The 27,556-nt window shown below is 33.3% G+C and overlaps 3 protein-coding genes and 1 non-coding gene across 22 annotated transcripts in view; 2 read left to right on the top strand and 2 right to left on the bottom strand.

Moving 5' to 3' along the window:
* Positions 1-97: 97 nt before the first annotated feature.
* LOC123682134 (UPF0047 protein YjbQ) lies at positions 98-27,556 on the top strand. 4 transcript variants are annotated; one of them, XM_045620563.1, is made up of 5 exons: positions 99-472; positions 1,068-1,204; positions 2,971-3,156; positions 9,196-9,265; positions 27,496-27,556. In XM_045620563.1, exons 1-4 carry the CDS (start codon positions 313-315, stop codon positions 9,250-9,252), a joined length of 540 nt encoding a protein of 179 aa, XP_045476519.1. In that variant the 5' UTR covers positions 99-312; the 3' UTR covers positions 9,253-9,265; positions 27,496-27,556. The 4 variants fall into 4 exon arrangements, with proteins under 4 accessions (XP_045476521.1, XP_045476519.1, XP_045476520.1 ...); XM_045620564.1 differs by lacking the exon at positions 27,496-27,556 and adding an exon at positions 22,629-22,990; XM_045620562.1 differs by lacking the exon at positions 27,496-27,556 and having other exon boundaries at positions 100-472; positions 9,196-9,446.
* On the bottom strand, positions 9,314-23,219 carry LOC123682129 (putative leucine-rich repeat-containing protein DDB_G0290503). 2 transcript variants are annotated; one of them, XM_045620555.1, is made up of 7 exons: positions 23,081-23,219; positions 21,237-21,351; positions 13,457-13,790; positions 12,991-13,348; positions 12,050-12,530; positions 9,989-10,205; positions 9,314-9,699 (listed from the first exon to the last, which is right to left on the bottom strand). In XM_045620555.1, the coding sequence occupies exons 2-7, from the start codon at positions 21,335-21,337 to the stop codon at positions 9,454-9,456; spliced, it is 1,737 nt and encodes a 578-aa protein (XP_045476511.1). In that variant the 5' UTR covers positions 21,338-21,351; positions 23,081-23,219; the 3' UTR covers positions 9,314-9,453. The 2 variants fall into 2 exon arrangements, with proteins under 2 accessions (XP_045476511.1, XP_045476510.1); XM_045620554.1 differs by lacking the exon at positions 23,081-23,219 and having other exon boundaries at positions 21,237-21,433.
* On the top strand, positions 14,333-14,406 carry Trnat-ugu. Its single transcript has one exon. It is a non-coding gene; the product is annotated as a tRNA-Thr (tRNA).
* Positions 24,425-27,556, bottom strand: part of LOC123682126 — a 33,895-nt gene continuing 30,763 nt past the window's right edge. For 10 of the 15 annotated variants that reach the window (XM_045620536.1, XM_045620543.1, XM_045620541.1 and 7 more), the window contains 5 exons: positions 27,348-27,392; positions 26,775-26,840; positions 26,262-26,306; positions 25,748-25,813; positions 24,425-24,933 (listed from right to left, as the gene is read on the bottom strand). In XM_045620536.1, coding sequence (XP_045476492.1) covers positions 24,536-24,933; positions 25,748-25,813; positions 26,262-26,306; positions 26,775-26,840; positions 27,348-27,392 — 620 coding nt within the window. In that variant the 3' untranslated portion in view covers positions 24,425-24,535. Of the gene's footprint in view, positions 24,934-25,747; positions 25,814-26,261; positions 26,310-26,774; positions 26,841-27,347; positions 27,393-27,556 lie in introns of all 15 variants that reach the window. The other 5 variants (XM_045620538.1, XM_045620550.1, XM_045620537.1 and 2 more) reach the window with 3 other exon arrangements.

The raw sequence follows: 27,556 nt of genomic DNA, 5'->3' as shown, positions 1-27,556 counted from the left end.
ATGATTTATTAATGTTGAAACCTTGATAGTTTCGATTAGGACATGTTCAAAAGGCGCGGGAATAAGACGCTCCCTGTCGGACAAAGCCGATCGTATCCGAAGTGTCAGAAACGAACCGCTCGACTGCGGCAAGTATACTGCAATTTTTTGTTTCATTCTGGAACTCTTTAAAAAAAATTACACATGATTTGCTCATGATAATAATGAATTTAGTGAGAATTGAATGTGATCAGAAGGAGTATCGTTGTTTCTGTTTGTGAGTGTAAAAACTAATCGTCCAAACTGGCGACCGACAGTGATAGTAAGTCAAACATGGCTTCTTCAGCCAGAATTATCCAAAGTAGTTCGGCATGGTTTCAAAAAAAGATAAATTTGAGGCCGCAACACAGGGGGGTTCATCTGGTCACCGAAGAGATCCTGAGACAGGTTCCTGAGTTGTCCCAGTTTGCGATGGGATTGTGTCATGTGCAAAGTGAGTTAGGCAGCATGCAATTGTTTTATACTGCAAAAATTTGACAGGTACTCGCCTTTAACTTTGAATGAATGTGACAGGATGGGGGCCAAGGAAATAGGTTGTCAATAGTAGGGCGCTCAAATATTCCTCACACACAAAAAATCAAATACAAATTGAAACTCTTCCGACTGTCATTCACTGAATTACATCTGGAGGAGGTTTTCCATTCATTTGATGCATTTTGTATCCAATGAACCCATGACCTGCAGTTTCAAGGTTATTCATTTCTAAGTTTTTGCGGCAGGTGTGAGCTCAAATTTTTTAAGGGTACAGTTAAAAATCTTTTAGATCATTGATTTATCTCAGGAAAATCATTATTAAAGAATTGTTATCAAAGCCCTCTGAAGTTTTTCTTATTAGTTACAGATCTAATCGTATTCTTGTGGTTATGAAGACCGGAATATTTTTCTGCTCAACAGCTATTTCAATCCTCCAAATGAATATATTAGAATATTCTGAAGATATGTTCAAATCTAAAATATTGTGTTTATAACTTCTAATTCTGAAGAAGCTCTTTGATTTATCAATTAATTATAAATGTATTTTTTTCTAGTACTTCATACTAGTGCCAGCTTAGCCCTTAACGAAAGTTGGGATCCTGATGTACGGGATGATATGGAGATGATGTTGAATAAAATAGTTCCTGAGGGTTTGCCTTACAGACATTCTTGCGAAGGCCCTGATGATATGGTGAGTTTGCTTCAATTATATCTCAAAATAGAAATAATTCTTCAAATGATCCTTTATTATTATGGAATTGAGGCTGACAGAAAATATACAGGGTGTTCCAAATTAAGTCATTACCATTGCTAACTCCGTTATTATTGATGCTACGATGTCGGTTAAATAGGCAAACTAGAAGCATTTTCAGTGGTCTTCACGATGCCCAAAACAAACAAAAAATTGACTGTCCCGTTGTCATAATATTTCATAAAATGATATTTTTTTCAATGGAACACCATATATTTTTTCATGCATTTCGATTCGCAATAACATTCTCAACAACATAGCTCATTTGACTTTTTTTCGTAAAGGTAAAAATAAGATAGTTGTATTAATAGGAAACGTTTATAACAAACGGATTTGATAAGGCGCTATAAAATATCAAGTAAATGTTCAAAAACACCGCCTTCTTGGTGAACACATATTTGTGACCTTCTATTGACACTATTGATTCACAAAATGAATGCGGCTAGCGGAATGGCTCCAAGATGGAAATAATAAATAATAATAATAAATAAATGATAAATAAATAAATATATTGAGTGTTGCGACATGATGATCACGGGTTTCACAAGTTCACATCCCAGAGCACTTTTTCTTTTTACTGTCTTATTTTGCTATTAGTAATAAAATATTGTCATTCGTATAAGTACAAAAAATGGTTGTTTGGACAATCATGAGGTTTTATTTGCCAAAACAAATAAATTTTTTGTACTAGTGAAAGAAGAAAATATTTCAAAATAAGTTGCTCATTTTCCACTCTAGGAAGAAAGGTGATATGAGCTTTGTTGTTGAGAATGTTATTACGAATCGAAATGCATGAAAAAATATAGGGTGTTCCATTGAAAAAAATATCATTTTATGAAATATTATGACAACGCGACTGTCAATCTTTTTTTTGTTTTCGGCATCAAGAAGACCACTAAAAATGCTACCAGTTTGCCCATTTAACCGAAACCGTAGCATCAATAATAATGGAGTTGGCAATGGTGCCGACTTGATTTGGAACATCCTGTATACATATAATGAAACAGTAGAAACTCGGTCTTTATATTGAATAATTAATCAAAAATGAACGCTGGCACTAAAATGGCATACAAATTTAATTTGTATATGCCTACATCCAAAACTGTTGAATGGATTTTTTTGCGGTTTTTATAGTTCAACTTATAGCAACATTAAGGATTTCGTTTCATTGAAAACAATGATGGTATTGTAACATATTATGACATTACAGAACCTGTTAGCAAATATTCATCATTATTATTACTATTTTTTATGTAATTGCTGTTTCCAATGAAGCGTGAAATGAGAATCAGACAAAATTCAATCTTTCATTTTGGTTTAGGGTCAAAGAGAAGGTACCAAATAAATCATTGGTCTTGTTTAAATTAACCTTAGTTTTTTAAATACATGTTGTCTCAGAAGAGTACCTGAAATCGATCTTTCAAAAACACTTAAAGGGATTTTCAAATTGGGTTTTGTCACTTAGTTGGCACAACTGTTTTCGTTACTGATGCTGACATTGATCTGTCATTTAATTTATTCGCTAGCAACTTATAAGTGCTTTTCAACTTAACGGAAACCGAAAATAGCTTGTTTCTTTGAATACCAAGGCATATGGCTTAGATCTACCTTTTTTGTATCTGGATTGACTTATGGTTAGGTTAGGTAATAAGGTTGTCTTTATATAATTACTGATTTTATTTAAGTCCATATTGAAATTTTTCTAGCCTGCCCATGTAAAAGCGTGCTTTCTTGGCTCTTCCCTGAGCATACCAATCACTGAAGGCAAACTCAACCTTGGTACATGGCAGGGCGTTTGGCTCTGTGAACACAGAGATCATGCGGGTTCTAGGAAACTTCTTATCACTCTGAACGGATGTTTAAGAGATGCAACATGCACGCCCCTGTCTCCAGTAAGTCCCATGGCTAGTACGAGCAGTTAGGGAAAACACTCGGGTCACTCATTGTCCAAACATTGAGTGGCTCGAGTGCCTTGGCCCAAATACATCCACTTCGTTTATGTTTTTTGTTATTATAAAGGTGTACGCACAGAGACTCAAAAAAATATACTTACGACAATATGTACATAAATGTACATTGTATAAAATGACTCTGTTATTTAAATGTAGTATGAGAGGAATTTAATTTTTGTTTAAAATCTTCATGTGCGCCATCTGTGCGGATTTTGTTGTATCTTTTCAATTGTGAAAAGTTCCTTCTGATTTATTTGGAGGTGTTATCGGGTTTTATAAAAAGTGTGATGGTGGTATGTCTGTCTGGTCTTGTTTTGTTATCTAGTTAAAGAAGTACATCCTGGAATGCAGCGCAATTGGATATCTCTGGAATTAAATGAATAATGAAAAATTTTACGATATTAGGTAATTCTGTTTGCGGTTTGTTATGTATAAAAAAATTGTAACTTTCAGTTCTATTTATACACTTATTCCTGCCAAAAATTCAGATTCTCCTTTGAATGAATGAATAGAATTCTTCACGCTCTTAGAGAATATTTAATTGTTAATTCAAATCTGTTTTTGTTATCAATCAATTAATTATAATCGTCCTTATTTTAATTTTTTTTATTAGTAAAAGTGATGGTTGTCTTAATTGAAATAAAGTGTACGAGTGAATTTTAGGAATATCATGATTAGATTAACCAGTTTTATTGAATATTTCTCTCCTGTCAAAAATTCTCTATGGCAATTCCATTCTACATCAGTTTGACAAGTGTTGTAACAGTTTATTCGGGAAATATTCCCCCGAATTACACTCGTGCATCAAAATGACCGGATAATTTCGCATTCCAGCGTGTTTTCTTTGAAAAACTGCATTCGGTCATTTTCATTTTTGGAGAAAGAGCCCTCCACCTTCGGTGTCGGGCTCTTTCTCCAAAAATGAAAATGAATTCATGCAGTTTTTATGACAACACGCTGTCATGCAAAATTATCGGTAATTTTGATGCACTTGTGCAATTACCTACGATAATGATATTCAATCTGCAACAAATAGCAATTCAAAAAAAGGTAGGATAATATTTCTGTATTACTTAATCAACGAATGAATTTATGGCAGGAGTATGTTCTTTAAAATGTAACTGTTTTCAAACTTTCAAAGTTATGTGGTAGCATTCAAAATTTATACTTAATTTTAGTGTTTATAAACTTTGAAACTAGTTTCTTAAAATTTCAAGATATTTTCCATTTAACATTCTTTCGGAAATACTAAGATAAATGGAGGGTATTCAGAAACTTTACTATCTTCTCTGTAGAAGTTAATAGAGAGTGATTAGGTACTAGTGTTGTGAAGTATCCGCCATAACAAGTTGTAGCAAGATTTATAATAACAACTAGGAAGATTTGTTGCAAGTAATAATTTGAACGTAACCTCCATTCATTTTAGATGAATATTATCGACAATAAATGTCTTTGTTACAGTAGATTCTTCTATTTAGAAGAAATAAGAGATTTCCAACTGGTGCTAAAAGGATCTGTTTGTCATTCTGTAAATAAATATATTACGGGTTGTATATATATATATTGTGTGTTGTTAAGGACTGATGGTTGTCTTCCTTTTCCCCAAATTAGCAATACCTTTTTCATCGAAATCTCCTCATTCCATTTTTTCCAACAGTACAAAGATCGAAGTTATTCCTTGTTCTTTTGAAGTTTAAAGTCAATTGTTGGTTTATTTTTGCATGAGAGCTAAAATTCATGTTAAACAGGGTAGAAAATTCTGTCCTACTCGAATCTTATTGTTTTATATCATATAAATATCAAATTGCGAAGAATGCATTGGTCCTTTGTTGGAAATACATGAAGATGATAGATGTAACATGTAAGTATGTGTTTTTTTATACCTCTTTTTCTCAAATATCAATAATTTGTATGGAAAATTCGTATTTCTTGATATATTTATGTGATATAAAGACTGGTGAAATATGGATTAAATGTTTATGGTCACTTTAGATGTTGGGCACTTTGTTATCATTCACTTTTTACATTTTCTATTTGGTATAACTTCGTCCCAAGAAACACCTATTTTTTTTAACTTGAATTTAAAAAAAAAATAATATTCACAGTTTCAGTAATTGTTAAACAACATTTTGAGATGGATTTTGGTTGTTTTTAAACATTTCCAGAATTGATTCAAGTCCCCGAAAATGATGTTTCTTGGGTTCTTTATGGTAAAATAGTTTTTATGATCAGAGGATGAGTATCCATATTTTGTTGTTTATCATTATTAATATCCCAAGTGATTGTGGAGTTCAACTTGACATGTAAATAGTAATTTATTTACTATATTTTTCAACAAATCCTGCATTAGAATATCAAAAACTCACAAATTGTCATAGATGATGGCCAGTGTAATCAATTCAGACAATACGGTGTTGTATGTATAAAATTAAGATGATCGTTTTTATACATGACTGGTATTTTAGTGATGTTTTGGGCGGATTTTGTGATGTGTTGTTTGAATTGAATATAACAAATAAATTGGCTTTATGTAGATCGTCACATCAGAAATGCAAATTGTTGAAAAAGCAAAGAATATTTTAGGATATCTACAAACGGTTTTTTAGGCTAGACATGGCAAATTGATCGTTATGGGATAAATTCACAAAGCCAATTATATTGGTATTGTTGTTTATTTGTTCTGGCAAAGAAAGGTCAAAAAGTTGATAAACATGATGAAATTTTCCATTTGGTTAATCACCATGTATAAAATATTTGTTTCTATTTTCACAGTTATTTCTACTTTTTAGAACAGTGGTGCGCTTTAGTTAGAATTCTCTGCTAATTTAAGTTGCTACATGTAAAAGAATTTTTTGAGCAACTTCATTCATGAATTTTTTGCATTTGATACTAAATTTCTGCAGAAGCTATGGACACATTATATTTTTCTCGTACGATGGATGCAATTGGTTGAGAGTTAAAGTAGTCTGAGAAAAATAAGATGTGTTCCTATCATTCCATACTTATCGATATGGATCCTCAATGTTTGTTAAAAAAAAAACGGAGATAATTTTTCACCTATCCGTCCTGATAAAAAAAATATCGATGTGAAAAGACAGGCTTTTGCGAATTGGCCAATAAAACAGTAATTTATCACAAAATGTGTTCCTAGGAATTTTCATTGGTGCATTCTTCACTTCTTTATGTAAAATTTTTCAACCACGCTGTAGTTTAAATTTGTGTGAAGAAGATACGAAGGTTGAATTTTTTCAAAAAGTGTTTTCTTAGATGGAGGAATTTCATTGGTGTTTTCATAGTACTGTGGCTGGTATTGAAATTTTCATTGTTCATGACTTATTCTGTATGTATTTCGATCTTTTGGAATTCTTTCATTTGAAGAATTTTTTGGAGAAATAAAATAAATCTTCTAGCATTTGTTTTATGGGTTTTCGTACAAAAGGGCATAGGTCGGCAGCTTCTTAGTGAAAGTGCCAGCTCCTGTTTTGCCTTTTTGCCCGAACTGTACATGCCAGATGCAGTTGAGTTTTTTCATAGGACACTGCCACTAATTGCAAATTTGTAAATATAATAATGGGTTTTGATTGGTTCTTTGTTTGTTCATAGATTAAGCTTAGAGTTCATCCGATGCTGTTGCAAAGACAGATTTAGATAATAAATAGAAAAGTGAGATCTATTTGCTAAAAAAAACAATTAAGTATGGATTTTGAAGAGTAGTTTCCAAGAATGTCCATTTATTGTTTTCAATAATTTTGTTTGATGATATCCATATTCTATTTCAATTTTTACATAGTTGCAATTGAAAATAATATCTCTTTGAGTTCTTTGTTTGGACGAATTTGGATTATTAATCTATGAATAAATTGTAGTGAAACCGATCGTGTGTATGTACTAAGTACCAATTTTGAGGGTATGGAGATTTTAAAATCTGTCAGGTTGGCTGATATGCAGCCAGTCTTGCATTGTATAATGTACCTAGACGCATAATTTGCATAAAATAAAATTAATACCATACATGTGACTAGTTTAATTTCATTTATTTTTGAGGATGATATAGATTGGTCGATAAATGAGATGGATTTTTTTTCTCAGGAACTAATGCTGCAAAAATTATGAAACTTGTCATAACTCTTGTTACTTATGAGCTTTTATTTCATTTGTAAACATTCTTTGGCAATTTAAGTCAGGTGATCGTTTTCAAAGGTAAATTTCACAAAAACTTTCTGTTGCCTCAATAAAACCTAATTTTGGGGCAAAGCGATAATTTAAATATTCTTGCAAAATTGTGTGTGTATAACCATAGAAAATTCAAATAGAATAAACGATATTTCAGAGACACATGAGTTGAAAATTTGCGGGTAGATGTAAAGGGTTTTCTAATGAGAAAAATACGATTTAAAATTTAAAACTGGCAAGTTATACCAAATTTCATGATTTTTGCTGCCTTGGTCCCAGAGAAAATAAATCAAAAATCATCCTAAGGGTCGTGTTTTATTGCTTCGCTCAGAAATATTTGAATCCCCAATATTTTTGATTGGAGAAGACTGGTGATTGGTGAATTATTGACCATAAATTCAGGGACACCCTGTATATTATGTTAATACACACAGAGACTATTGGGTCGAGCATGTTATTTTTAAGTGTTTTGTGTTTGTAACTAGTCAATCAAGATAAATGTTTTAATTAGGTTTGCCAATAATTGATTTAAATATAATTTGCTTCATTCTACTTTACTATATATACACGGTGTTGGTGGAGAAGTGTGACAAACGTAATGCTGTATGAAAAAAATGACAGTTTGCTATATAACTTTTGTTCACAAATGTTTGGTCAATGGTGAATTGGTGTTGAAGTTTTTCATAAAAACTGACTATGTATTACTCTCAATTTTTTCGAAAAATATTGTACGCCGCTGAGATATTTCAAAGTGAAAATTATATTTGAATTGCTCGTTAAATTTATGATAAAAATATCATACCTTTTTTCTCATGGGGAGGTTTTTTATGAAAGAAAAATTAATTTTGTTACATTAAAAGAACTATATCTATTTAATATAATAACTAGTTCATTGATTGAAGGTATGACAAACACGCGTTACAATGTTTTATTTTTTCGCATAAAAATGGCCTGCCATAAGTGAAAAGGCATGAGTGATTTTTGTCACAAATGGAACTAGTTATTCGAATAAGATTTTTAGTTTGAAATATTTCAGTGGCGTAGCATTTTTTAGTTGAAGAAAGAGATTATTTTACCATTATGCGGGACAATGATGAACATAAAATTCTCAATTAGATGTAAATAAATGCTCAATAACTACCTTTTGAATTCCACAAAATTGAATATCTCTACCGGTTTCAGAGCAATAAATAATTATCGTGTTTTTAAGAACACCCCTATATATCGGAATACGAAATATTTGCGAATAAAAGTTATGTAGCAAACTGTCATTATTTTTTCAGCAGTATCACCCCCTAAAGCTTGTCGCATTTGTTAACTAACACGCTGTGTAAGTTTCCTTTTTATTCTGTCAAAAAATTTATGGTATCGTAGACGATTTGAAAAGTAAAATCAAATTCAATAGATTTTTTGATAATACTGAGTTACTCAAGGAGAGGACACCCGTTTTCTTGTACCTATAGGTACAAGAAAAAAAAAATTATTGAGATATATATATCTCAATTATTTTGTGCATTTATAATGTTTTGATAGAAGGAAAACAAAAAAAATCATTCAAGTTATATCATTACATTCTATCTCTAGCATTTTTTTTTTCAACGATTTTAGATCATTCTGCATGTGCAGTATATGTTGAAATTTGAAATTGGAATTTTCAGTATCTACACTGTTGAAGAAAAACACTCGCAACAGTTGTAGTAACTTATTGGCCAACCTATATAATTTGGAATCTGGAGCAAGTAATTATTTAAATGTGGAATATCCATTATTTTCCTTTTTTGTTAATGCAATATATTGATTTTCCAGACCCTGACCGCTTCAGATTTGGATAGAAGTTGTGCAGAACCGACAAAACCAAAATGAAAATTCTAAATTGGTACGTCCCTTCTAAAAATATTGTGTTTGGTTTTGGTTGGGGGTTGTATGATTTGTTCACTGAACTTTATTCTTATTATAAAACATGAAAATATAATGTTTTCTTGATGTACTCATTTTTGTTTCATCTTAAAAATATGTTAATTCTATTATTTAAATACACTAAAGCCTCTATAATTTTTTATGAGACTATTTTTTCGCTGGATCCACGTATGGTTCTTCGTAATCGTCAATCTTATGTGGTCCTGGACCGGAGTCTTGAACTTTGTCTTTAACCTTGTCTTGAACGGTTTTAAGAGTTCCTTTGATTTCGTCCAAAGATTTGGACAGTTCAGTTTTGATTTGGTTGAATTCTTGCGACACCAATAGAAGTTTTCCCATAAGGTAATTCAAATTTTCATCCAGTTCATTGATCTTGGTTGTTACTTTGGTTACCTGCACAAGTATTAAACTTTATTAGTATTGTGAGGAGCTTATGGGGAACAATAATATCAATAAGTATGAATATCAGAATCAATAAGTAATAATGTTAATGAACGGTCATAAAAGTGTCTGAATTTTTCCAATAAAACGCTTTTGAATAAAATTGGAAATATTGAAATGTGAAAAAAGAAAGATAATCTGCTCAACCTCTTTTTTACATTGAATACTCCATATAGAAAGGTATCTATAAGATGCAAGATGCTAGAAATTCAGAAGGGTGCATATTTCAAATGCTACTAACCTTTCCTTTAATATTATCAATACTGTTAGCTGAGCCATTCACATAAGCGTCGGTTTGGTTTTGTAATTTTGTCAAAATATCCGCGTTTGAATTCATCTTCTGATGCATTATGCCGATTTGGCGCCAAACTTGATCAACTTCGTCTCCTATCTTGTGAGTTAAGTTAGTTAGAGCTCCGTTTTCGTCGTCCAAGAGAGATTGCTCGAAGACGTCGAACCTGAAATGAAGGAATAATTTTATGAACTACACTGATCAACAATTGCTAGGGATCACTTATGAACTTCTCTTCATTTGTATTTTTTTCAAGTTATCGCGTGAGTATCTGTACATTATATGTTCTCTAAGGAAAAAGTAAGATGTTTTGAGTTGATTATATCAAAGTCTTCCTCACTTCATCGGCTCTTGTTCACAAAATCGATTATTATCTGTAGGCTGTTACAGGTGGAGTGAAAAGCAATGTGGTATCATATTTGTTATTAAATCTGTTTTTTTCTCTCGTTCAAACATATAAGGTGACAATAATTGAAGAAATGAGAACAATATCAGCTTATCAGTCATGCCGAGAAGACGTTTGGCTCCTGTGCAACTGGACCAAATCATACGGTGGATACAGGAAGGTTTGTCCCAGCGAGAAGTGTCACGGCGGTTGAATGTTTCGCAAAGTGTCGTGAGTCGGGCTTGGAATAGGTTCATCCAAAACGACTCAGTAGCTAATGTTCATGGGGGAGGTCGGCAGCGCAGTACAACAGCTGCCCAAGATCGTCTTTTGATCCTCAATGCTAGGAGAAAACCCACTTACCCGGCGTCGCGGCTCAATAGATCACAGAGAGTTGCAACAGGAGTTCTAATTTCGAACCAGACTGTAAGACGACGACTACATGTTCGTGGTTTGAGAGCACGTAGGAGGGTACAACATCCCCGTTTGAATAGGGAACACCGGGTTCATCGACGGCAATGGGCTGAGGAGCACCGCAATTGGACACTTGAAGATTGGAGCCGATGTTTATTTACGGATGAGTCTAGATTTCGTTTGGTCAACTCCGATGGACGTATTCTTGCTTGGAGGGAAAGAGGTCGAAGGTATGCAGAACAGTTTATGGTACCCACAACAGCTTTTGGCGGAGGTTCTATATGTGTATGGGGAGGCATTTGTTTGAACCAACGCACAGAGTTGGTTGTTCTGCAGAACACCACCATGACCAGCCAGAGATATCACGATATAATTATTGAACCCATAATTGTTCCGTTTGCGGCTGCCGTGGGTGAGAATTTCATTTTAATTGACGATAATACCCGTCCACACCGTAGTCGTCTGGTTAATGAAGCGCTAGAAACTCATGCTATTGATAAGATGGACTGGCCAGCTCTCTCTCCAGACATGAATTGCATCGAACATGTCTGGTCTGAGATGTCTAGACAATTGTCAACCTTAGAACAACCGATCAATAACCTGGAGGACCTTTCTAACGCTTTACGGGATATTTGGACGAATTTGCCCCAAAATTTTATAAATCGTTTGATCGAAAATATGCCTCGTAGGGTAGAATGCTTGAGACGAGCTCGTGGGGGACCAACTAGGTACTAGCTTAACCGAAATTTCAGCCTTCTTGTGGTTTCATCATAAAATTTTTATGTTATTCAAACACAGAATTTTGAGTGTTCCTAATAAAGTTTTTTTTTCTCTCCAACTTTCCATTTTTTCATTCTTTTCTCAAGTGGACCATATTATCAACTGAAAATACTCTGATATCTGACTAAATTTATAATCTTGGAGCGAATATTTCAGAAATAAATTTAGAACAAGTAAGTGGTCCCTATCAATTGTTGAGCAGTGTACTTAGGAACGTTAATTATGTTCATCTCTTCTCATGAAACTCTTCATTTGATCTTTTTGGCAAAGAGTTCTTAGTCAAATTTGTTTTTAATTCCGGGAACACTGATGGAATCATCAGTATGGCTCACAATGTCCCTGCCTTATAAACCTTCCATCTCCATAGCGGAGCATGGTGACTATTGCAGTATAATTTGCATATAATGAGGAAAAGTTAGAATTATTATTACCTTTCTGCTACAGTGGTTGATATATCATTGGTAGCAGTCTTCATCAGTTGGCCCATTTCACCTAGAATTTGATGAACGCCGTATTCTAACCTACGCTTGGTATCGAAAACATTATCAGCAGTTTTCACCATCACCTCATCTACTTTCTTTATCGACTTTATGCTATTCTTGATTTCCTCTACATTGTCACCAAACTCTGACCCCAGAGTGTCGGTTATGTTAGTCAATTCTTCAATGGACTTCACCAAATCTTCATGATCTTTCGTTAGTTTATCTTTCAAGTCTTTTGTCTTATAGTCGATGTCTTCAATTATAACCTGAGCTCTGGCATCGGTGTTTTGATTGATTTCCTTTACGATATTTTTGGTGTTGTTTGCTATTTTTTCCAAATATTCGTTTTGTGGGAGCGAATCCAGTTTTTTGGAGACATTTTTCAAATCATTTATGAGGTCTTGAAGGTGTTCCTTGTGCTCGGTCAAAGCTGAAATGGATTTCTCTCAATTATTCTCTCTCTTTTAGTTTTGGTTTAAAGAGTAAACAAAAAGTTAACATTTTTATTTAGTTATTGCAATTTAATGTGTTGATTAATTTTTGTATTGTAAAGTAAATTAATGAAAATTCATGCATCTGTGTGATATATTTGTTATCAGATTCAAGTTTTAAATTTCTATACATTCAAGTCCCAATGAAGAAATGAAAAGGGCTAAGTAGAATTGGAATTCATCTCGAGTACAATGAAATGAAGCTTGGAGTAATTATTCTCATCTATGCGTTATCTGATTGATTTAAGTTGAACTTATTTCACTTCTTTATGGGTTCCTACCTTGATCAGTTTTAGAAATATTTGGAGAAGTGTGTTAGCTTATTAGTTTGATAAGGTCAGTTTATAACGGAATCTATTCTAACCTGACCTTATTTTAGACAATAAGAGGCATGCTTACAGTTCGAGAAGTTCGTTTGCCATTTGTTTTGCTCCTTCATTTGTATTTCATCAGTTTTGCAGCTGTCTTTAAATTCTGCAAGTTTTTTGGAAAACTTCGTTAACACTTTCTCTTCATCCTCAACTTTATCCTGTATTTTGCTCAAGGTATCGTTTGCTTTCTTATTGAGTTGGGAACATGTTTCCTTGTCTGATTTGACGTTTTTAAACTCCTTTTCTAATTTTGAAATCGATTCTTGGATGCTGTCAACTTTCTTATTGATACTTTCTTTTATGCTATCGAGATCTTTCTTGGTTATTTCTGGTTTTGGTGCAGGTGGTGGAGGTGGCGGTTTGTCGTTCTTCTTTTGTTGTGCAAGCTGAAAATAAGATAATGAGCGGAGAAGCCTTTTTTATTTTAAGGATTTGATGCTTGACAAGCCAAAAGGGATAATGTACAAGTAAAAATGTTAATATTTGGTACATACTGCTTCAAGTATCTCCTTCTTCAGTTCGTCAACAATTTGTGGCAGTAGGACCTTCTTTAAATCATCTACTGCATCAAAAGTTCTCATGGCTTGCAACCTTTCTCTTTCGTCCTTCTCAATCAACACAGTTTCAACCTCAGCCACTCTTTCGTCCAGTCTGTTCAGTATCCCTTTGAAATGGTCCCATTGTTTCGTCCTTCTGTCTATGGATATGAGTCCCCTTTTGAGCGTTTCTCCTAGACCTTTTTCCCTGTACTCGTGCCTCTCTAGCTTGTCTTCCGTGGCTCTGATCACGTTCACTATTTGGAGAATCGCATCTCTGATGTCGTTGTTACTGAAAAATTGTTGGTTTAGTTGATTTTATCGATGTAATTGATGAAGAGTTATACAAGGGACGAAATGGTAGATTATACACGCCAAGGGAATAAACTATGTGATCAACTATATTGGCATAATATATGATGGCTAACAGACCGCCTCCTCCGAATCAGCAGTCCAGTGCTCTCACCAACTCAGCTACCGAGGAAGTTGAAAGCTTCAACCGCATATCCAGTAACTGCTTCTTCCGGAATCAAACGTTAGTAGTAGTATTCCTTACACACTATGTAGTTCACAAGGGTTAGGGAACCAATTTATCTTTGGCTAAAATTGTTCGGTTGAACGTTTCAGAAATCTGAATCATACTGAAGTCGATGAAATATCGAAGTTGTTAGAGAAAAGGTAAAGAGAATCGTGATGATCACTGATAGAGAATGAGTTCCCTTGCAACATTAGCTTTGCCTAACCCTTGTGAACAACATAGTTTGTAAGGGATACCATTACTAACATTTGATTCCGGGAGAAGCAGTTCCTCGATATGCGGTTGGAACTTAAACTTTCTCGGTAGCTCAGTTGGCGAGAGCACTGGACTTGTGATTCGGAGATTGCGGGTTCGAGTCCCGCTCTAGGAGCTACTTTTTCCGAGATTGTAAAAAATTGTCTGTCAGCTATCATATATTGTGTTATTATAATTAACTACAGACATCAACTAATTTTTCTATATGATCAACGATTTGGTATTTGTAAAAGATACAAAAATTTTTGTAAATGGAGCGTTTATGATAGTTTTGAAATAAAAATGTTCGATTGATTGTTTTCCGGAAGTCACAGACTACTTCACTCAGTTAGAAATTGCGGGTTTCCCTCATTGGAAGTTGTTCCTCGATAACTCGACTTAAGTATTCATTTTAGGTATAGGGGTTTCTTAAGTAATCGCAGAATTGACTGAAATAATAAAGAATATAGGTTCTAATTTGAAAATCTGAAGTTTTGATGAATTTGAGTTGTCCAAGTTCATGATTTCCTGATAAACACCCTGTAGATTTTTGGTTCAAACCAAACCGCAAACAGTCTTATAATAATACGTATTTGCAGAATCGAAAATGAAAAGGTTTTCTGTCCATGTCGCCACCATTTTTTTCATAAGAATCCCATTAACTTATGAAACGTTGATTTTTTATCAAAGGTATGGCATATTGCTGAATTTGTCATAAAAAAAAGATCTAATGCAAAAATATACTGGGTGTGCCATTTGAAATAAGAAAGTAGTTGATCCCAGTATACAGGAAGTTGTAGAGAACTGAAAATATTTCAAAGAGACCCAAACTCCAACATGCAAATTTTCAGCAAAAAATTATGATTAATTCTCCATAAAAGTCGAATAGGCCATCGCGGTGAATCATCCTGTATAACGCTTAGGATGCGTTTGTTACTGTCACTTTCGAATAAAGTTTCTTTGATATTATCAATCGGGGAATCATGAGGAACGAAAATGTCCTTTTCTTCAGGTAGAAACCAAGGGGTCAGTATTTGGATAGGGGACCTTTTTTCATACCCACTCATTTAGCTCATTAGAATAATGATTGATGGAGGAAGTACCTATACGCAACTTTTACATGTCCCCAACATGGTTAGGTTACGTTGTCGGATTGTGATATATTTTCAAATTCACTAATATACTATATCGTTATGAATGTATATTATATTGAATGAAATATATTATTTGAGTGATATCCCCATTAAATATGCAAGCTTGAATATTTGGAATCCGATATTGTTCCTAATTGTCGAATTTATAATAAGCAGAATATTTATTATTTTCTGTATCTACCTGCTGACATCCAAGGTTTGACAACTTTTGCTCTCCTAGTGTCATCGGTTGTTTCACGTCGTTTGGCACGCTTGAAGCTTATTTTCTGAATTTCTGATATATTTAGGTATTTATCTCAATATATTTTGAGTTAATATGAAACGTTGATTCACTATGGGACATAAGAAGTGCGTTCTTTGTGGAGAAACTCGCGAATTGATTGAAATATCGTATCACTGATATGTTTTCGTTTCCGCGCGCTTCATGTCAAATTTGATGGTTCATGTTAGGGATAAAATTTGCTTACTGAAAATGACACATGCTCCCTCTATCTATGTGTATTACTCTGAGATCTCTGTCGATGACGGCGATTTATTGTAATGTAAGAAACTGCCAAAGGTGGAATACCCTGTATATGGTCCAACGACCATCTCCCGATTACAATTTTCCATAATAGAAATTGCAAATTATGCATTTGCATGGTATGTATAATACCCAACACGAATGCAGCACAAAGGTATTGATGTTAAGCCGACCGCCGACACCTGAGGTAGACATACTTTCATGTTCAAAGCCGGTAATATTTTTTTGAATAAAAAAAAATCAGAATCTGGGTGGCAGCATTTCTGAAAGGAATGCATTATATGGCGTTGCACTGTAACTTGATATGTAAATGATGAATGGGAACAGATGTTCCCGGTGGTTGGAACATCTTGGAACCTACCCTTTCGGTTACTTCCAGTAATATTACATCGGGATGGTAAGAGGATGAAAATACAGGGTGGTCCTAAATCATATTCTGCCTGCTAGACCACATCAAGTACCATACATGTTTGGAAACAGCTCATTTTCATTAATCTAAAAATGTAACAAACTACAGGGTGTTACATTCAAACCAATTGCCGCTTTACAAAAAGGTTTTTTTTATAATATTTTTAATTTAACTGATAAAGAATGTTACGCGTTACTTTATGAGCACACACAAAACTATTGTATTTTTGTCCACCCTGTACGAATTGGAATCAACATGTGATACATTTTTGGAATCAGCTCAGCTAGAGTAATCGGAAATTGAGACAAAATAGGGGTGTTCCATTTAAAAAAATGACGATGACGTCATGGCTCGAAAGTAATTCCCTACACCTATATTAGATTATTATTTTAAAATACTGTAAATTAAAATAAAAAATCGAAGTGTTTCAGGATTATTTCTTAAAATGATCTGTTTAGCCAAAAATGAATTTGTTCCATATACAGTGTATATTCTGTTTGTTTTCGCTTTTTTTGGCATTGAAAATAAAAGAAACAGAAGGGATACAGGGTAGTTAATTTTTTTCCGAACAGTTCCAAAAGTTTACTGTAGGCAATAATAAACAAATAATAAACCTTGAAGGCATCAGCACGTGTCAGTAATAAACTTTCGGTAAAACTGTTTGAAGTTTACAATGCAGGACCACCCTGTTTTCTCGAGTACAAAAAATGATTACACGAAATCAGCGAAGGCTTGATTATAGACTGCGAGCTCCAACATTTCCTCATTGTTCTGACATTTTATAGCACAATTTGATGCGGCCATATGCACGGAGTGCAGAAGGAAAATATACGTAGGTGAAATTTGGCATATCAATATCTTGTTATGTCTGTAGTCGGACGTACACACGTATATACAATGAAATATACGAAATTTATATTCTGTGCATTGATGGCAACGAGGGTAAACGAACTGCGTTTATTTATAACGCAACTGGAACAAAACAAAAATACGTCCTGCACTCAAGTTGCAATTTTGTGTTATCGTACTCCAAATATCACTAGAGGAACCGACCAGCAGCATTAGCCTGGAATCTCCGCTCTTCAGTTTTTTTAATCTCTGCACTTCAATTGGGATTGTTAATTGACGCTGCTGGCAATTGAGAACGACGGCGCTACTTACACATCTGGCCGTTGAGGATGGTTAGAATAAGATCTTACATGGTTTCGAGTTGTTATGAAGTCATCTGACATTTGTATGCAAGTTTTGTATCTATAGTTCAATAACAACTTTTCAAGACCCTTTTTTCAAGGAAAACACTGAATTGACGTCAGGTGCTTTTCTATAGTTCTGATGAAGCGATCGACTTGAAAGGTTTCCAATAGGAAGGATACAATTTAAAATGGTTATAATGGCAATTCTGTCCATTCTTATTTGACATTTCTTATGTCAATTGTGTTCAGTAGGTTCTGACCTCAGAGTAATAAAAAGAGATAGAGGGAGCATATGTCATTTTGAGTAAGCAAATTATGTCCATAAAATGAATTATCAAATTTGACATGAAGCACGCGGAAATGAAAATATATCAGTGATACGATATTTCAGTCAATTCGCGAGTTTCACAAAGAACGCACTTCTTATGCCTCATAGTGAATCAAAGTTTCATATTAACTCAAAATATATTGAGATAAATACCTGAATACATCAGAAATTCAGAAAATAACTTCAAGCGAGTCAAACGACGTGAAACAACCGATGACACTAGGAGAGCAAAAATTGCCAAACCTTGGATTTCAGCAGGTAGCTACAGAATTCAATATAATATACATTCATACGATATAGTAAAATTGAGCATTTGAATATATATTACAATCCGACAACGTCATCTAACCATATTGGGGACATGTAAAAATTGCGTATTCTCCCTCGGTCTATGTTTATTACTCTATGGAGGAAACCAAATGAAACATATAAGAATAACAAGATCTGTTCAGTATGGGTTACCAGTCACTCGGGAATTGAAGAGAATCAAGAGGCTAGCACTCTCACCAGAAAAGGAGTACAAAAAGGTATAGGTAATGTAAGTACATTACCTATACCTTGTAAGTACAAGAAAGAGTTTCAGGACAAGAAAAAAACGAAAACCGAATCTGAAACCTGAGTTGGATCATTCCAAAAAGTTTCTTGGATACTTTGATACTGCAAGATTTAAGAAGTATCTGGCTCTCAGCATCTACTCACTGGATTTCTTGAGGCCTTGCCGTCTCAGGAAGCACCTCATGAGAATGAGTCTAGCAGAAAACGGCGAGCCCAGATTCTGCGGGGAGGAGGAAGAAACTCCGGATCACATGGTGATGGAATGCCTAGCCATCACCATCCAACGCAAATTATGCTTTTGACAAGAAGTGTAGAAGTGAGGAATTAACACCCCTTGAAGCCATCCCAAATACTGGAGTTCATCAGAAGTCTGGAACTGGACGGCGAGCTGTAGACTAAGACCACTTATGGTGGGAATAGCTCTGATGAGGGCACAAAAGACCATAAGGTCACGATGCAATGAAACCCCCCTTAAATCTGAATCTGAATTAGATTACCCTGTATTTAAAAATTCTTTACTCATCCAGCTGTACTTCAACATTAAATAACAAAGAAATCTTCGAATGAATGGTAATAAATAATAAATAAAACATAGCAATGGCCTACAAGTATAGGTTTTTAGTAACTACAAATTGGCTCACGATTCGCTCTACATCAAAACGATAAACTATCTCTAGGAGATAGAATATGGCAATAATTCAAAATCAAACGACCATATATCTTCTGAATGATATCATTAATCAAATATTTTCATTCTAATGTGAGAAAATGATGAGATAAAGAGATTTTGTCTAATTGAATATACATATTTGAATTATGAATATTGATGATGTATGTTAATCTGTAGAACAGCTATTTCGTAAAGTCTTGTCTCGTTTACATTTATTGCTATAACTTTAACTCTTTGTTTTCGAAAACTTCAATTTCTTTCATTTTATTTATGTGTTGAAATGACACATTACCTGATTTGTGGAAAGAAAAATTGTTGATTTTGCATCGAATTTGTTATCGAATTAATGGACTTTTTCTCTTTTGGAAACGCAAACAAGCATTTTAAAGCAACAGCCTTGAGTTCTTAAGAGGCATAAAAGAAAATTTGCGACAAATACTGAAATCGATTCCTCAAAATAAATATTTCGATGAATACTTTTTAATTCATTGAAGAATACCGGTATTTTATGACATTATAGTTTTGAGTAGGGAGTGTTTCGTGTATGTGTTTTTTCTTCTTGAAATATCTCCTGGTTAATTTTACTTATCATGTTAAATTTTTACAATTTTCTTGACTTTGTTTTTTGTGTTTGCAACTATAAAATAATCTGAAACAGGAGTAATACATACCATTAGAAACAATTCTATCTTTGAGCGCTCATTCCCTGAACATATCGCTCATCACAATGTCTGTAATTTCCGAATGTTGAGCCGGAAATGGTCTCAAACGATAAGGTTCGACTCACTGATGACGAATCCGTTCTAAGACTGGCTTCTGTCTATACGTCCCGCCGAAAAGACGATAACTCCCGAACGACAAGACCTAGAGACTTGAGTTTTTCAGGGTAAGTTCAGATCTTGAATAAATACCTTAAAAGTTATTGGGGAAGAACTTTAAATGCGGAAAAACCGCAATTTCTCACTATGTGGAGTAGTTTGTGACTTTTCCGGAAAACAAAGAAAGGAACTAAAATTAGATGTTTCGATAACTCAAAATCTTGGCCTGATAAAGAGTTTCCGGGGTCTGCACCAAGAAAATCACCTATCATTGATTTTTATGCTAAGTTTAAACGTGGTGAAATGAGCACCGAAGACGGTGAAGGCAGTGGACGCCCAAAAGAGGCTGTCACCGACGAAAAAATCAAAAAAATTTACAAAATAATTTTGAATGACCGTAAAGTGAAGTTGATCGAGATAGCAGATATTGTGAAGATATAAACTGAACGTGTACATCATATCATTCACGAATATTTGTACATGAGAAAATGGATGCCACGCGAACTCACAATCGATCAAAAGCAACAACGAGTTAATGATTCTGAGCAGTGTTTGAAGCTGTTTAAGTGCAATAAACCTGAATTTTTGTGTCGATATGTTACAATGGATGAAACATGGCTCCATCATTTCACTCCGGAGTCCAATCGAGATTTAGCTGAGTGAATTGCACACGATGAACCGAATCCAAAGCGAGAAAAAACACAACAGCCAGCTGGCAAAGTTATGGCATCGGTATTCTGGGATGAGCAAGGTATAATTCGTTTATTACCTCCAAAAGGGCCAAACCATCAACAACGATTTTTATATAGCGTTATTAGATCGCTTAAAGGATGAAAGCGTTAAAAAACGGCACCACATGAAGAAAAAAAGGTGCTGTTTCAGTGTTTCATCAAGACAATGAGCCGTGTCACAAATCAATGAAAACAATGGCAAAATTGTACTTCGAACTGCTTCTGCATCCACCGTATTCGCCAGATCTGTCCCCCAGCGACTTTTTCCTCTTCTCAGACCTCAAAAGAATGCTCGCTGGAAAGAAATTCAGTACCAATGAAGAAGTAATCGCCGAAACTGAAGCCTATTTCGAAGCGAAAGACAAATCGTACTACAAAAATGGTATCTATAAGTTGGAAGATCGCTATAATCACTGTATCACCCTCGAATGCATCTATGTTGAATAATAAAATCGAATTTTGCCAACAAAAATGTGTTGTACTATGGTAGACCGGGGACTTTTCAATTGGCCTGTTAGATCGAAATTTTTATGGACTAAATACCGCATGATGAATAAAATACTAGGCATAGTACTGTGTACTTACGTCACTGTAGGCCTGCTTGGTTGTGGAACGGCTTCGCTGACTTCAGTCAAAACTATCACAAAGAGCACAAGCGGAAATACTGCAACGCGGTAAAATTTCATATTGGAACTATCGTCTGCAAAAAAACAAACAAAAATCAAATTAATCCATCCAACACAGATGTTTTTGCTAACTTCCGATTAACTACTGATTCGAATTTTCAATTCTTCAATGATACTCCTATCTTCAATAAACATGACATTTGACCTGGCGAATACAACTTGAGTTGGGTTCAGTCGGGTTTCCCTGAAATTCGATTATTTTTGTTTGTAAGTCGATTGTGTGTTACAAGGTTTTCCTTAAAAAAATATTAGTTCATTCAGGAATTTATTCTTTGATATGGGACACTTCAATGAAGAGTTTGATTTGAATCCGTAGGTGGATCTGAAAACGATGAGTTTTGTATACAGGGTGTTTCCAAATTAGACGTGAACCTTGGAGGACGTGTTAGTATGACTCATATTTGATGTCATTTGAGCCATATTTAGTGATAACCAAAAATCAACAGTTTACGAGATATTTGAATTCTTGTGATTTTTAAAAGATTTCTCACCTTGCTTCGTTTTTCGTCATTTTTTTCTACGTTGACCAAATTTGATTATAATTTTGGATTAGTTCTTGAAAGTTATCATAAAATATCTATGAAGTTGTAAAAATCATATTTTTATTAAAGATCCTACAGTTCAAAAGTTAAGAGGTTTAGGACCCCTTTTCTTTTTCAAAACTCTTAAGGATTCAAACCCTCTCATTCAGAAACACCCTTTAAAAAAATATTCGTAAATCACTAAAATTTTTTGAATTTAAGTATATATTTTAATTTAAGATGATTTATCCCAATAATAGAAAAGCATATTTTGATTTCAAATTTGGATAAACCTTATTCAAATTGAATTGGTGATTCATTGAAAAAATTAATAACCAATTGAATCTGAATGGTAAGCAAGTAGGTACCTACACCAAATTTTTTTGGTGGTTTTGTAATATTTTTGTTCGATTCAAATTGTACATTTAGACATTAAATACCATCATGTTAGTGATTGAATGGAATTAAATAACCGAATAGAAATATCAGTTGTGGGATGGAGAAGCACAAAACATTCTTAACACATTTGAATAATGTTGCGTTATAGAACCATAATATGTAGGTACGTTTTGAATTTTTAAATATGCAATACTTTCTTTGACTGTTCTTCTCGAATTTCCATCAATTCTCTAATTGATTTTTTTATAATGATCAAAATTTCAAGTCTGATGTATCCTCAATAAATAAGATGTTGTTATGAAGAAGAGCACATATGAGATAAATATTGTGGCTGTCGGTCTGCTTCTGAAAGGGTCTCTTTATTCTTCCAGAGCTAACACATTGCTGATAAATTGGACATAAAGCAATGAAAAAGCATCTAACATAAAAAAATGTGCGATGTGCCTTTATAGGTAACTATTTCACTTGAGAATCTGAGATGGAATTTTTGATATTTTTACCATGCGAATAAAAGATTTTGAACTAAAAGTAAGTGAGCTTTAGAATAATTTACCATATGAATATTAATATAGAAATTTTCATGAAAAACAGCTAGTACTTGTAAGTATAAACGCTCTTGGAAATTATTTTTGAAATGAAAAACTTAAGCAAATTGAAGAGAGAAAATCGAATTTAGTTTAGAACTTGTTCAACACCTTATTTTTATCATTAAATTTTTTTAAATTAATTTGAAATATTAATTAAATTTTTTATTTTACCTCGAATTTGACACAACATAAATCCAAATTTTTTCAATGTTTTATAAAATGTATGATTCACTCACCTGCAAAATTATTGTTTTCCTTTGAAACACAACAATTCTGGAGCTTAACTATCGAACTTCTTCATCCAGGAGGCATAAAGAATAGAGAGATTGAATTGGTGAGATTTAGAACTTCTCTTCATTTCAAAAATAACCTTAACTGCTTCAGTCCATCTGGTAGATCTCTGATGAACATATTGTTACGTTCTGAAGATTTCTGTTTATCTGAAATTAGGATTTGGATTTTCGATCGCTAGGCGACGTAGTTTTTGATAAATCTGAGCAATTTCGATTTAAATTCTTGAAATTAAGAATTTTTCATTAGCTTACCGAAGATTCTGCTTCATCAAAAGCGGAAGTATAATGATTAGTGAGTCTTTAACGCACTTTGGTAGAAAAGTTAGCTAACTCAATTCAAGATTATTTTTTAATATTTATTTAATAACATTAACATTAATATTGTAATCATAGTTAATAAGTACTCAACAAAGATCTTAGTGAATTAATTTCATAATTTGGTATATTAAAATTTCCTCCTTACAACTCGCTGAAAGTTGGTTTTCCACACAATAATCTTCTTATTTGTCAATGAATTTTCAACAAAACTCTTTGCAATAGTTCTAGATTTCCAGCCACCATGGCATTTTATGACGCTTATATCAGCACCAGTATAGACCACCATACTACGAGTACATTATTTTATTGCTTATATAACTAAAAAAAAAACTTCGATGTTCTGTTTTCTCTTTCTACAGAACAATATACTTTTTACAAGTGGCAACAGAATTAATCAGACTTTGAAGACTATAACGTAAACGCTCTATTTACATAATTTTCATTCTTTGTTATTATTTACCAAATTATTTTTATTATATTATTCATGGGCGCCCGCAGAAATTTTTCTCAGGGGGGGCAAAAAATGAAAATTATTGAAAATTGATAAGGCGATCATGATTGTCGTAAGAGATATTAGTATTCCGTTTCTTTCTATTTCTGTATTTATATTCATAAGTGGGGGAGGACTGTGCAAAATAAAAATTATGAAGTTTTCCACTTCAACATTCTTTTAATCAAAATCTCAGGGGGGGCCATGGCCCCCCCTGGCCCCCCCCTGCGGGCGCCCATGATATTATTATTTACCAAATGGTTGATCCCAATTCCTGGGCTCCATGTATAATCTGATTTTTCAGTTCATCATTCTTTAGAATAATAAAGTAAAATATGAGGTGAAAAAGAGTTCTTTTAGTAGAATTCATATGCGATTAGAATATTAGGATTTAAGTTGTCATTCTGATTACCTGGAAAAATTTAGGAAAGAATAGTCAATGAGATAACAAGGATGGATACCCAACAAAAACAATATTGTAATCAAAACAAAAATATTTTATTATAAAACAATAAGTCGAATAGAACGTACTTTACATTACAAATAGAGAAAGTGAACAAAAGGTAAAACAGTCTTTAAGTATAAATCTATTAATTAGCAACAGATATTGTGCACTCTCCTATAAGTCCGATTTTATTTTCGATTTCACTTATATCGATATGTTCATGATTGTTAGCGTCATCGTTCTGTTCTGTCTTGATTTCATTTGACATTTCTACAATAGAATTCACTCTGGCCAGATCACTGCCGGTTTTAATTTCAATTTGAATTTCCTTTTTGACTAAACCATCTGCATTCTGATTGGGTTCGCCATTTTTGGATTGATCGTTTTGGTCCATACTCGTATTTATTTCAACTAGTGGTTCCATTATCACAAGAGGATCTTCTTCCTCTTCAGCTGGGTTTTGTTGACTTGTTAGATAATTTAAATCTCCGTATGGTAAGTTTGTGATGTTGTAGTTCTGTACAGCAGGTCCCGATGGAAAAACTGAAAAATAAATTTAGATGTTTGATTGTTTGGGGTCTGTATTTAACGAAAATTTTTTTTTTAATAGCATGAAATATAAATAAATAAAGCATTACAATTTTAATGATTTTTTTCATTGTATCATGACTTTCTGAGATGGTTTATATAAGATTATTTAAGCTCATTGTCTGCAATATAGTGATTTTTGATAATGAAAAGGCGGATCAGATCGGGCTAACTCCCGTTTTGAAAAATAAAAAAAAACGTGTTGAAATTTTTTTTTATGAATGCAAGTAGCCACTGGATGGGACACAAAAAAATCATTTCGATTTTCTTGTATTTTATTTCCTAGTGAAATTGCTGATGGATTGAGATTGGTTTTTCTGATCTGAACAATCTAGACAAATTATTTAATTAGTAGTTTCAAATATCAAATAAATAAACGACGAAACTATTGGTAAAACAAGTATCGAGAATACATGTAGGAAAAATTGGAAAACATTAAGGTACAGATACATAATGAGAATCTGAAGAAAATAGTGAGGTACTTAAAAAAATATATATACATAGTGTGCTATCCTCTGGCAATCATGAGTTAACCTATCGGGGTCATTTTGGATTTGAAACTCAACCAATGAATGAATTTGAGAAAATGTGATTAATTCAATTGCAAAATCTGACGAGAGCTTAAGATAATTTTAGAAATAGGAAAAAGTTCTCAATGTCTAGACATGCCACTGATACAGAGAACCTATGAAATGGTGGGGGAAACAATAAAAAAATTAGTGAATTACAATTTCCGTTACAATTTCAAAGTACTAAAAATTTTCCTCACCTTCGATCCTAGGCGGTCTTCCTCTTCCTCTTTTGATGGTAGGAATGGCTTTTAAAGTAGGAGGAACTGAAAAATACAATATCCAAATAATTTCGCATAGTGGAATTTTCTTTATTTTTGTAATTTTACCGCTTGCCAAGAAAATATAAATATTTTAAAAATTATATGAAATTTCTGGTGCCTGCAAAGAAGAGAGGAAAGCATTTGGGTTATTTATAAAAGCATGCTAAAGTTATATAATACACAATACCTCTTGTTAGTACTCTTGAAAGAAAATCACACAAAAACTAACAACTCAAATGAAATTCAGGGTAGGTAATATGATTTTGGATTAGGGTTTTTCACTTACCATTTGCTGGATTTGAGAAAATTCTACATGTTACACATAATTTATGATCAATACCAAATTTAGGGATCTTGGACGATGAGGAACAATTATTTGTTAAGTTGCGAAGCAAACTTTTAGTTTCTGAATGGTTATGAGATTATTAATTTACATCACAAATTTCCTTACCTTCACGCCTAGGTCTACCTCTTCCTCTTTTAATAGCGGGGGCAACTGAAAAATACGATATTCAAATAATTTCAACAACCCAATTCTCGATATTTTTGTAATTTTACCGCACGCCAAAAAAATACATCTTTTACGATTCATTTGTCAGCAAAGAAAGAGTGCATTTTGGTTATTCATAAAAGCATGCTAAAGGTGTATCATAAAAAATAGAAAAGAAATTGAGGAATAAAAATAAAATCTATTCCACCAAACTAAGAAGAATATAGCAGATAAACTCAGAAGCGATTTGAGTAAATATCTATGAATTGTGTTTTGGATTTTTCACTTACCGATTGCTGCTCAATCGAGATAATTATATATATAACACATGTATCATTAGTATCAAATATAGCGAATTTAGGAAGAAGTGGAAACAATAATTAATACAAAAAATCCGAATTGCACTTTTGCTTTCTGAATGGTTAAGACATCTTTGCTTAGATATTATTAATTGAAGTAAAAAATTTTCCTCACCTTCACTCTTAGGTCTACCTGGTCCACTCTTAGGTCTACCTGGTCCACTCTTCAAAACAGTAACAACTGAAAAAAATTCGATATTCAAACAGTTTCAAATACCATTTTCAATATTCGCGTAATGAATTTATGACTTTCTAAAAACATTTTTAATAGATTCGGCCTTACTTGGCGAAAATTCATTAATGAATTAAATAGAATTGTTTTTATCTTGTATGTATAAAAACCTCTAAAATTTGAATTGAATACAAGTTTTTTGCAAAGAAGGAATTAATGGCCAAAACATGATTAAAAACTTAAAAAACTATAAGAAAAACCTACTCCATTTCCTACTTGAATTACAACTCCGAAAAAGACCAACTTTATGTTATTTTGGAGAATGTCCTGAATATATAATCTATTTAAAATTTGCTAGAAATGATTTGAGACTAGGTTGAAATGACATTACACCCAGCGAGATTTTTATTACTAACAATAAAATTTTTGTTATGTAGGTACATAACAAAATATAACGTCCTTAGTAAAACATTTTCTGTTGGAAATAATGAATCGAAATGAACAAATTTTTCTCACCTGTACGCTTAGGTCTCCCTCTCCGCCTTTTGACAACTGGAACAACTGAAAAATACGATATTCAAACAATTACATATAATAAAATTTTCAATATTCTTGTGGTTTTATAGCTTGCTAGAAAAATACATTATTTTAAATTTTGTTCCAGATTTATACTGCTTGCAAAGAAGGAATAAATAAGCAATACATATTCTATATAAAATATAAAG

The sequence above is a fragment of the Harmonia axyridis genome, chromosome 6 (assembly GCF_914767665.1).
Source record: "Harmonia axyridis chromosome 6, icHarAxyr1.1, whole genome shotgun sequence".
NCBI lineage: Eukaryota > Metazoa > Arthropoda > Insecta > Coleoptera > Coccinellidae > Harmonia > Harmonia axyridis.
Note: the sequence above shows the minus strand (reverse complement) of the source record. Positions and strands in the feature narration are given on the sequence as shown.